The sequence below is a fragment of the Salvelinus alpinus genome, chromosome 23 (genome assembly GCF_045679555.1).
Source record: "Salvelinus alpinus chromosome 23, SLU_Salpinus.1, whole genome shotgun sequence".
In the NCBI taxonomy this organism is placed as follows: domain Eukaryota; kingdom Metazoa; phylum Chordata; class Actinopteri; order Salmoniformes; family Salmonidae; genus Salvelinus; species Salvelinus alpinus.
In genome coordinates this window covers 46104173-46116761 of record NC_092108.1, presented here as the reverse complement: position 1 = coordinate 46116761, position 12589 = coordinate 46104173, and the positions used below count along the sequence as shown (strand labels likewise).

General features: G+C 42.3%; 1 protein-coding gene across 1 annotated transcript in view; it reads right to left on the bottom strand.

Moving 5' to 3' along the window:
- Nucleotides 1-12589, bottom strand: part of asap1a (ArfGAP with SH3 domain, ankyrin repeat and PH domain 1a) — a 159985-nt gene that overhangs the window by 16119 nt on the left and 131277 nt on the right. The window contains exons 17-21 of the mRNA XM_071362569.1: nucleotides 10816-10996; nucleotides 4278-4363; nucleotides 3987-4102; nucleotides 3396-3463; nucleotides 716-823 (exon numbers count right to left, since the gene is read on the bottom strand). Coding sequence (XP_071218670.1) covers nucleotides 716-823; nucleotides 3396-3463; nucleotides 3987-4102; nucleotides 4278-4363; nucleotides 10816-10996 — 559 coding nt within the window. The remainder of the gene's footprint in view (nucleotides 1-715; nucleotides 824-3395; nucleotides 3464-3986; nucleotides 4103-4277; nucleotides 4364-10815; nucleotides 10997-12589) is intronic.

The window sequence follows — 12589 nt, the reverse complement described above, 5'->3', positions numbered from 1 at the left end:
CATACATTTACACTGAATCTACACACACACACCATCATCATATACATTACAACCTCATTCCAAAATGGATTAAATAAAAACAATTCTTCATCAAGTGTCACATCTGGAGGAAACATGGCACAATCCCTAGGGTGAAGCGTGGTGGTGGCAGCTTCATGCTGTGGGGATGTTTTCAGCGGCAGGGACTGGGAGACCAGTCAGGATCGAGGGAAAGATGGAGCAAAGTACAGTGAGATCCTTGATGAAAACCTACTCTAGAGCGCTCAGGAACTCAGACTGGGGTGAAGATTCGGGTTCCAACAGGACAACGACCCTAAGCACACAGCCAAGACAACCCAGGAGTGACTTCGGGACAAGTCTCCGAATGTCCTTGAGTGGCCCAGCCAGAGCCCGGACTTTAACACGATCTAACATCTCTGGAGAGACCTGAATATAGTTGTGCAGCGACGCTCCCCATCCAGCCTGACAGAGCTTGAGAGGATCTGCAGAGAAGAATGGGAGAAACTTCCCAAATACAGGTGTGCCAAAATGATTAAAAAAAACTGTTTTTGCTTTGTCATTATGGGGTATTGTTTGTAGATTAATGAGGGAAAAAAAGTTTTTATCAATTTTAGAATAAGGCTGTGACGTAAAATGTTTTGGAAAAGTCAAGGGGTCTGAATATTCATTCAATTCAATCATTCATGATTTTATTAATTCAGTCATGATGGAGTACCTTATCATCAAGGTCATCATCACTCTCGTCTATTTCCTCCAGCCGCAGGTTCCACTCATACTCCACATGGACGTGAGGGTTAAACTTCCCCTCTGCCGCCTCCATCAGCTAGAATAAGGAGATAAATAGAGAGAGAGTGAGAGACAGACATACAGACAGATTGAGAGAGAAAGAGAGAGATACATACAGAGAGAGAATGAGAGAGAGAGACAGACAGACAGAGAGAATGAGAGAGAGAGAATGAGAGATAAACAAAGAAGAAAAAGGGCTAAGTTACAGAGAGTGACAATATTAATAGTATATTATTACATTATCACATCACAGACAGGATAGGTTATGGCAAGAGGCAGTAACAGAGTTGTGTGCAACATGTGAAAAAGTGTATGATATGATAATTCCCATAGTTGAGAGCACTAGCATGCCTCAGACAGGTAACCAGAGTGTTTGCATCAACAGCTAAGACTTCCTAGCTTAACATGGCGGCCTATTTAAGTTGAGTTCTGCATCCCCTGCACTGCTTTGAGCTGGAGTTTCCTGCTGCCCATGCTGCTGCTGTAACAATGCTGTTACTCACTACGCATTGTCTGTTTACTGCTAAGGCACCACCACCCCAGCCTACACCTGTTTTGGTCTGCTTTTGTTCCAGTCAGGGGGATTGGTATAGCTATACCTGTAGTTTATTATTATGGTCACGATTGAGCATCGCTATGGCACTGAGCTACCGCGAAGCTGCAGAGCCTAACGTCAAGACCTAATGTATTGTAATTTACTTCTAATAAATGGTTAAATGAATACATTGTGTTTCCTGTCTGAAGTGACCATTGTCCAAAAAGGATGACTGGATTAATGAGACTAGTTACATTGTGAGAGCTAGTCACAATACTGAAAAAGTTGTACTGGTAGACATGCAATACTGTAGTCATGTCATATAGTACAGTACCTTCATAAAGTATTCATACCCCTTGACTAATTCCAAATTCTGTTGTGTTACAGACTGAATTCAAAATGGATGAAATACATGTTTTTCTCACCCATCTACACACAATACCCCTTAATGAGAAAGTAAGAACATGTTTTTATAAATGTTTGCAAATGTATTGAAAATTAAATACAGAAATATCTCATTTACATAAATATTCACACACCTGAGTCAGTACTATGTAGAATCACCTTTGGCAGCGATAACAGCTGTGAGTCTTTCTGGGTAAGTCTCTAACAGCTTTCCACACCTGGATTGTGCACCATTTGCCCATTATTCTTTTCAAAATTATTCAAGCTCTGTCAAATCTGTTGTTGATCAATGCTAGACAACCATTTTCAGGTCTTACCATAGATTTTCAAGTTGATTAAAATCAAAACTGTAACTCGGCCACTCAGAAACATTCACTGTCTTCTTGGTAAGCAACTCCAGTGTAGATTTGGCCTTGTGTTTTAGGTTATTGTCCTGTTGAAAAGTGAATTAATCTCCAAGTCTCTGGTGGAAAGCACGACTGAACCAGGTTTTCCTCTAGGATTTTGCTTGTGCTTAGTTCCGTTTAGTTTCTTTTTAATCCTGAAAAACTCCCAAGTCCTTAACGATTACAAGCATACCCATAACATGATGCAGCCACCACTATGCTTGAAAATATGGAGAGTGGTCCTCAGTAATGTGTTGTATTGGATTTTCCCCAAACATAACACTTTGTATAAAGGACAAAAAGTTAATTACTACTCCACATAATTTTCAGTATTACATTAGTTACTTGTTTGCGAACAGGATGTATGTTTTGGAATATTTTTATTCTGTACAGGATTCCTTCTTTTCAATCTGTCAATTAGGTCAGTACTGTGGAGTAACTACAATGTTGTTGATCCAACCTCAGTTTTCTCCTATCACAGCTATTAAACTCTGTAACTGTTTAGAAGTCACCATTGACCTTATGGTGAAATTGATACGCTATCCAAAGTGTAATTAATAACTTCACCATGCTCAAAGGGATATTCAATGTCTGCTTTTTTGTTATCTCACCCATCTACCAATAGGTGCCACTATTTGCGAGTCGTTGGAAAACCTCCCTGGTCTTTGTGGTTGAATCTGTTTGAAATTCACTGCTCGACTGAGGGACCTTACAGATACGGTAATTCTACGTGTGGTGTACAGAGATGAGGTTGTCATTCAGAAATCATGTTTAACACTATTATTGCACACAAACTTATTATGTAACTTGTTAAGCACATTTTTACTCCTGAACTTATTTAGGAGGGGTTCAATACTTATTGACTTAAGACATTTCATTTTATCTTGACTTAAGACATTTCATCTTAAGACATTTCATTTTATTAATTTAATTTGTAAACAACAAAATGTAGAAAAAGGAGTGTGAATACTTTCTGAAAGCACTGTACATACTCTATGCCACTTGATGTTTGTATTATGTGATTGGATGTGGTGATACTGTGGGAGGTTCGTTTCAACCACTAGCTGCCAGGTTGACAGAGGTATTCAGGGGAGTTGAAGAAGCATACATGAGGGTACTCACATTGCCCGCACTTATTTGGGACATAGCATGCTTTCCTTGTCCTCTGTTGCTAGTTATGACAGGGAGAACTAAAGCACTAACAGACCATGTCTAAAACAGTTTGATGTTGCTGGAAATAATCCAGCCTTCTAGATATTGATGCCTAGAAGGCTGATACTCACCCAGTGCGAGGAACCGGTATCTCGCAACCTTCTTGCAATGTCCAGAGCAGTCTCTCCACTTTGATTGGCTGAAAGAACAAGTAGCCAGTGGTCACCATAAGTGCGGAGCCTCATGACGTGATTTGTAATTTGACTATGGTTTTCTTATATGGCCCCAAGGGTACAAATGAAGTTATAATGAATTGAATTGAAATGACATGCATCAACATAAGTTAGATGATGTTTTAATGTTGTGAGGCAAATTATGATTTTAGAATAACAGACCGGATAAAATATCTGGAATTTGAAGAATTGTTAAATACTGTGATAAAGGGGCAGATAATCACTAGACTGCTTTTTACAATTACAGAAGTTACTTTTCCTAAACTATTTGATATAGACCTGAAAGTAAGAAAGAAAATATTTCTGGAAGAAAAAAAAAACACTTGTAAAGTAGTTGACGTAAAAATGTATTTCATAGCTATCCAGAACAAACAAATCATGTCTCTCTCTCTCTCTCCAACCTCTCTAACAAAACACCTTGGTTTGCCTCACATATTTCAGTCATTTGAAATCTAAGATTAAAAACATGCAATGAGATGACACACACACCGATGTCGATGGCTGGTTTGCCCCGCAGTAGCAGTTTCAAACATTCTTGTTTCTCGTACAGACAGCAGTAGTGGAGTGCAGTGTTTCCATTCTCCGTCTGCCTGTCTAGATTACCACTGGGGGTGGAGAGTGAGAGAGACTGATAGTCAAATTCTAGTGACAGATATACAAAGAATTAAAGGGTAAAGATAATCATTAGTAAGTCTTTAACAAGTATTTAGTAAATGTGTTGGTTATAAGTTCCAACTTTAAATGTGTGATTGAGTTCCCCGGGACACTACTGTCATATACCTGTTTTGCACCAGGAAGTCCACTAGATGCAGGGAGGTCTGGTCAGCAGTCCTCACAGAGTAGTGGAGGGCAGTCTCACCGGGCTCCTGTTGGGAACGAGTCTGTGTATTAATTTGGACATTTGTATACTGGTATCACTGGCATACTAGCATTTTGATCTCAATGGGTTTCAACTACAGTACCAGTCAAAAGTTTGGACACCTACTCATTCAAGGGTTTTTATTTATTTTGAATATTTTCTACATTGTAGAAATAACTCATATATGGAATCATGTTGTACCGAAAAAAGTGTTAAACATATCAAAATTAATTATATATTTGAGATTCTTCAAAGTAGCCACCTTTTGCCTTGATGACAGCTTTGCACACTCTTGGCATTATCAAATCAAATGTTATTGGTCACACACACATGATTAGCAGATAATGCGAGTGTAGCTAAATGCTTGTGCTTCTAGTTCCGTCAGTGCAGTAATATCTAACCAGTAATCTAACAAATTACCCACCAACTACCTAATACACACAAATCTAAAGGGAGGAATAAGAATATGTACATATAAATACATGGATGAGCGGTATAGGCATCATGCAGTAGATGGTATAAGGTACAGTATATACATATGAGATGAGTAATGTAAGATATGTTAACATTATTAAAGTGGCATTCTTTAAAGTGACTAGTGATCCATTTATTAATGTGGCGAGTGATATAAGTCTATGTAGGCAGCAGCCTCTCTGAGTTAGTGATTGCTGTTTAGCAGTCTGATGGCCTTGAGATAGAATCTGTGTTTCAGTCTCTTGGTCCCAGCTTCGATGCACCTGTACTGACCTCGCCTTCTGGATGGTAGCGGTGTGAACAGGCAGTGGCTCGGGTGGTTGTTGTCCTTGATGATCTTTATGGCATTCCTGTGACATCGGGTGTTGTAGGAGTCTAGGAGGACAGTTAGTTTGAACCCGGTGATGCGTTGTGCAGACCACACCATCCCCTGGAGAGCCTTGCGGTCGATTGTGCATCTGTAAAAGTTTGTTAGGGCTGTTGCGCCTTCTTCACCACACTGTCTGTGTGGGTGGACCATTTCAGTTTGTCTGTGATGTGCACGCCGAGGAACTTAAAACGTTCCACCTTCTCCACTACTGTCCCTTCGATGTGGATGGGGGGTGCTCCCTCTGCTGTTTCCCGATCATCTCCTTTGTTTTGTTGACGTTGAGTGAGAGGTTGTTTTCCTGACACCACACTCCGAGTGCCCTCACCTCCTTCCTGTAGGCTGTCTCGTCGTGTTGTTGGTGATCAAGCCCACAACTGTTGTGTTGTCTGCAAACTTGATGCTTGAGTTGGAGGTGTGCATGGCCACGCAGTCATGGGTGAACAGGGAGTACAGGAGGGGGCTGTGCATGCACCCTTGTGAGGCCCCAGTGTTGAGGGTCAGCGAAGTGGAGACGTTGTTTCCTACCTTCACCACCTGGAGGCAGCCCATCAGAAAGGACACAATTACACAGGGTGGGGTTGAGACTCAGGGCCTACAGTTTAATGATGAGCTTGGAGAGTACTATGGTGTTGAATGGTGAGCTGTAGTCAATGAACAGCATTTTTACATAGGTGTTCCTCTTGTCCAGATGGGATAGGGCAGTGTGCAGTGCGATGGCGATTGCCTCGACTGTGGACCTATTGGGGCGGTAAGCAAATTGGAGTGGGTCTAGAGTGGCAGGTAAGGTGGCGGTGATATGATCCTTGACTAGTCTCTCAAAGCACTTCATGATGACAGAAGTGAGTGCTACCGGACGGTAGTCATTTAGTTCATTTAGTTTGTCTTTGCCTTCTTGGCTACAGGAACAATGGTGGCCATCTTGAAGCATGTGGCGACAGGAGACGGGAAAGGGAGTGATTGAATATGTCCATAAACACTCCAGCCAGCTTGTCTGCGCATGCTCTGGGGATGCAGCTAGGGATGCCGTCTGGGCCAGCAGCCTTGCGAGGGTTAACACGTTTAAAAGTCTTACTCACATCGGCCACAGAGAAAGAGAGGGGGGGCCGCAGTCCTTGTTAGCGGGCAGCGACGGTGGCACTGTATTATCCACAAAGCGGGCAAAGAAGGTGTTTAGTTTGTCTGGAAGCAAGATGTCGGTGTCCGTAATGTGGCTGGTTTTCTTTCTGTAGTCCGTGATTTCCTATAGACCCTGCCACATACAGTGGGGAGAACAAGTATTTGATACACTGCCGATTTTGCAGGTTTTCCTACTTACAAAGCATGTAGAGGTCTGTAATTTTTATCATAGGTACACTTCAACTGTGAGAGACAGAATCTAAAAATCCAGAAATCCAGAAATTCACATTGTATGATTTTTCAGTAATTCATTTGCATTTTATTGCATGACATAAGTATTTGATCACCTACCAACCAGTAAGAATTCCGGCTCTCACAGACCTGTTAGTTTTTCTTTAAGAAGCCCTCCTATTCTCCACTCATTACCTGTATTAACTGCACCTGTTTGAACTCGTTACCTGTATAAAAGACACCTGTCCACACACACAATCAAACAGACTCCAACCTCTCCACAATGGCCAAGACCAGAGAGCTGTATAAGGACATCAGGGGTAAAATTGTAGACCTGCACAAGGCTGGGATGGGCTACGGGACAATAGGCAAGCAGCTTGGTGAGAAGGCAACAACTGTTGGCGCAATTATTAGAAAATGGAAGAAGTTCAAGATGACGGTCAGTCACTCTCGGTCTGGGACTCCATGCAAGATCTCACCTCGTGGGGCATCAATGATCATGAGGAAGGTGAGGGATCAGCCCAGAACTACACGGCAGGACCTGGTCAATGACCTGAAGAGAGCTGGGACCACAGTCTCAAAGAAAACCATTAGTAACACACTACGCCATCATGGATTAAAATCCTGCAGTGCACGCAAGGTCCCCCTGCTCAAGCCAACGCATGTCCAGGCCGTCTGAAGTTTGCCAATGACCATCTAGATGATGCAGATGAGGAATGGGAGAAGTTCATGTGGTCTGATGAGACAAAAATAGAGCTTGTTGGTCTAAACTCCACTCGCCGTGTTTGGAGGAAGAAGAAGGATGAGTACAACCCCAAGAACACCAACCCAACCGTGAAGCATGGAGGTGGAAACATCATTCTCTGAGGATGCTTTTCTGCAAAGGGGACAGGAGGAATGCACCGTATTGAGGGGAGGATGGATGGGGCCATTTATCGCGAGATCTTGGCCAACAACCTCCTTCCCTCAGTAAGAGCATTGAAGATGGGTTGTGGCTGGGTCTTCCAGCATGACAACGACCCGAAACACACAGCCAGGGCAACTAAGGAGTGGCTCCGTAAGAAGCATCTCAAGGTCCTGGAGTGGCCTAGCCAGTCTCCAGACCTGAACCCAATAGAAAATCTTTGGAGGGAGCTGAAAGTCCGTATTGCCCAGCGACAGCCCCGAAACCTGAAGGATCTGGAGAAGGTCTGTATGGAGGAGTGGGCCAAAGTCCCTGCTGCAGTGTGTGCAAACCTGGTCAAGAACTACAGGAAACGTATGATCTCTGTAATTGCAAACAAAGGTTTCTGTACCAAATATTAAGTTCTGGTTTTCTGATGTATCAAATACTTATGTCATGCAATAAAATGCTAATTAATTACTTAAAAATCATACAATGTGATTTTCTGGATTTTTGTTTTAGATTCCGTCTCTCACATTTGAAGTGTACCTATGATAAAAATTACAGACCTCTACATGCTTTGTAAGTAGGAAGACCTGCAAAATCAGCAGTGTATCAAATACTTGTTCTCCCCACTGTACGTCTTGTGTCAGACGTTGAATTGCGACTCCATTTTGTCCCTATACCGACATTTCACTTGTTTGATTGCCTTGCGGAGGGAAAAACGACACTTTTTATTTTCGGCCATATTCCCAGTCCTCTTTCCATGGTTATATGCGGTGGTTCGCGCTTTCAGTTTTGCGCGAATGCCGCTATCCCTCCACGGTTCAGGTTGGGTTAGGATTTAAGAGTCACAGTGGGTACAACATTTCCAATGCACTTCCTTATAAACTCACTCACCGAGTCAGCGTATAGATCAATGTTATTCTCTGAGGCTGACTGGAACATCTCCCAGTCCGCATGATCAAAACCATCTTGAAGCGTGGATTCCGATTGGTCAGACCAGTGTTGAATGGTTCTAGTCACAGGTACATCCTGTTTGAGTTTTTGCCTATAAAACGTTAGGAGCAAGATGGAGTCGTGGTCGGATTTGCGGAAGGGAGGGCGAGGGAGGGCCTTGTATGCATCGCAGAAGTTAGAGTAGCAGTGATCGAGTGTATTGCCCATGCGAGTGCTGCAATCAATATGCTGATCATATTTAGGTGGCCTTGTTCTCAAATTTTCTTTGTTAAAATCTCCAGCTACAATATATGCAGCCTCAGGATATATGGTTTCCAGTTTACATAGAGTCCAGTGAAGTTCCATGAGGGCCGTTGTGGTGTCTGCTTGAAGGGGAATATACACAGCTGTGACGATAACTGATGAGAACCCTTCTTCCCAGAGAGGTGTTTATCTCTGTCGGCGCGACGCATGAAGAAGCCCGGTGGCTGGACCAACTCTGACAACGTATCCCGAGAGAGCCATGTTTCCGTGAAACAGAGAATGTTACAATCTCTGATGTCTCTCTGGAAGGCAACACTTGCTTGAATTAGGTCTACCTTGTTTTCAATAGACTGGACATTGGCGAGTAGTATACTCGGGATCGGTGGGCGATGTGCACGTCTATGGAGCCTGACCAGAAGGCCGCTCCGTCTGCCCCTTCTACAGTGCCGTTGGGTTGACATCTGGGATTAGGTCCATTGTCATGGGTGGTTGTCCAAACAGAGGATCCGTATGGGGAAAGTCGTATTCCTGGTCGTAATGTTGCTAAGTTGACGTCGCACTTATATCCAATAGTTCTTCCCGGCTGTATGTAATAACACTTAAGAATGTAAGAAATAATACATTAAAAAAACGAAATACTGCATAATTTCCTCACATCTCTGTCGGTGCCATCTTGTGTCTCTCAATCAGATTCATATGGAATGCTTTTCCAAAAGTCTTGAGGGAGTTCCCACATATGCTGAGCACTTGTTGGCTGCGTTTCCTTCACTCTGCGGTCCAACTTATCCCAAACCATCTCAATTGGGTTGAGGTCCGGTGATAGTAGAGGCCAGGTCATCTGATGCAGCACTCCATCACTCTCCTTCTTGGTCAAATACACAGCCTTTACACAGCCTGGAGGTGTGTTTTGGGTCATTGTCCTGTTGAAAAACAAAACAAAACACAAACCAGATGGGATGGCGTATCGCTGCAGAATGCTGTGGTAGCCATGCTGGTTAAGGGTGCCGTGATTTCTAAAGAAATCTAAAGAAATCACTGACAGCATCGCCAGCAAAGCACCCCCACACCTCCTCCTCCATGCTTCATGCGGAGATCACCCGTTCACCTACTCTGCAGCTCACAATGACACGGCGGTTGGAACCAAAAATCTCAAATTTTGACTGATGAGACCAAAGGACAGATTTCCACCGGTCTAATGTCCATTGCTCGTGTTTCTTGGCCCAAGCGAGTCTCTTTTTCTTATTGGTGTTCTATAGTAGTGGTTTCTTTGCAGCAATTCAACCATGAAGGCCTGATTCACGCAGTCTCCTCTGAACAGTTTATGTTGAGATGTGTCTGTCACTTGAACTCTGTGAAGCATTTATTTGGGCTGCAATCTGAGGTGCCGTTAATTGCCAATTTCTGAGGTTGGTAACTCTAATGAACATATCCTCTGCAGCAGAGGTAACTCTGGATCTTCCTTTCCTGTGACAGTCCTCATGAGAGCCAGTGTCATCATAGCGCTTGATGGCTTTTGCGACTGCACTTGAAGAACTGTTCCGGATTGACTGACCTTTATGTCTTGAAAATTAATGATGGACTGTCATTTCTCTTTGCTTATTTCAGCTGTTCTTGCCATAATATGTAATTGGTCTATTACCAAAACGTGTATACCACCTCTACCTTGTCACAACACAACAGATTGTCTCAAACGCATTAAGGAAAGAAATTCCACAAATTAAGTTTTATCAAGGCACACCTGTTAATTGAAATGCATTCCAGGCAATTACCTCATGAAGCTGGTTGAGAGAATGCCAAGAGTGTGCAAAGCTCTCATCAAGGCAAAGGGTGGCTACTTTGAAGAATGTCAAATATAAAATATATTTTGATTTGCTTAACACTTTTTTGGTTCTACATGATTCCATATGTGTTATTTCATAGTTTTGATGTCTTCACTATTATTCTACAATGTAGAACATATTAAAAATAAAGAAAATGAGTAGGTGTGTCCAAACTTTTGACTGGTACTTTAAATAAAATATACATAAATAAAAATATATCAAATACCACCACTTCTTCGTCCAGTGGTGCCAAATTGTTTTGGAATTGTGACCCACTTGAAGCTTTCAGAATTGTTTTCTGACTCGTTGTGCACTTCAGTTCATAGGCTATTTAAGAATAAAATGAACACAGCTACCCTTACCTTTCCTGCCTCGGGCAGGGGCTCCATAAGCTCCGCCCCCTCGGCATAAATCTGGATAAGTAACAGCAGATCTCGGGAGCGCACCGCCTCCGACAGCTTGCCTGGAACCGTGGCTTTGCCAGTCTGGTGGGCAAATTTGTGGTCCACGTATTTAGCGTTGATGTACTCCTTCCTCACCGTCCTGCCATAGAGAATATAAGGTTTGTTTCTTAGCATAATTATCTGTTTGCCAGTGAACTAATACTTAGACTGGTATCAGAAATGCATTTGATTTGCACCACACGGAGAGAATTTATATTTATTGACACAGTCAGGGGTGAAAGTAAGCAGGTACAGAGTAAAGTAAATAGTGGTGGTACACCGTATCGGTAAAATATTTGCCTATCACAATAACAGCACTCCCTGGTTTCAACCTTTGAAGTTCAGATGGAACAGTAAATGTTGGGAAAGTAACTGGACACTGACTGTAGGTCTCCTGCAGAATTAAGTGTTCCTCACAGTAAAATAATAGACCAAATGTTTAATTTTGTCTCGGGACAGGATTGGAGAAATAGGATTTCTTTCTTTCAGCATCTTGAGATAATGTGAATGCGAGCTTAAGGACTGTCTTATGTAGCATAAACGTGTATTTTTTTCTTCCAGCGACATAAAACTGACAGTATTATACTTTCAACCAAATAAAATATGCATCCAGATTAACTGAAATACTATCAGAAACATGTTGGACCGTTTTCACAGATTTTGAATTTCCTTAAAACCAGTTCAACTGTTGTAATTTGGAAATTTTGCACAGAAAATCTCCCTGGTCCCTAAATCAAATCTAATGTTATTCGTCACATTCTTCGTAAACAACAGTTGTAGACTAACAGTGAAATGCTTACTTACAAGTCCTATTCTAACAATGCAGAGAGAGAAAATAGAGAAATAATAGAAAACTAAACATAATAATAAAAGTAATAGATACACAATGAGTAACGATAACTTGGCTATATACAGGAGGTACCAGTACCGAGTCGATGAGCAGGGACACGAGGTTATTGAGGTAGATACAGTGGGGAGAACAAGTATTTGATACACTGCCGATTTTGCAGGTTTTCCTACTTACAAAGCATGTAGAGGTCTGTCATTTTTATCATAGGTACACTTCAACTGTGAGAGACGGAATCTAAAACAAAAATCCAGAAAATCACATTGTATGATTTTTAAGTAATTAATTTGCATTTTATTGCATGACATAAGTATTTGATCACCTACCAACCAGTAAGAATTCCGGCTCTCACAGACCTGTTAGTTTTTCTTTAAGAAGCCCTCCTGTTCTCCACTCATTACCTGTATTAACTGCACCTGTTTGAACTCGTTACCTGTATAAAAGACACCTGTCCACACACTCAATCAAACAGACTCCAACCTCTCCACAATGGCCAAGACCAGAGAGCTGTGTAAGGACATCAGGGATAAATTGTAGACCTGTACAAGGCTGGGATGGGCTACAGGACAATAGCCAAGCAGCTTGGTGAGAAGGCAACAACTGTTGGCACAATTATTAGAAAATGGAAGAAGTTCAAGATGACGGTCAATCACCCTCGGTCTGGGGCTCCATGCAAGATCTCACCTCGTGGGGCATCAATGATCATGAGGAATGTGAGGGATCAGCCCAGAACTACACGGCAGGACCTGGTCAATGACCTGAAGAGAGCTGGGACCACAGTCTCAAAGAAAACCATTAGTAACACACTACGCCGTCATGGATTAAAATCCTGCAGCGCACGCAAGG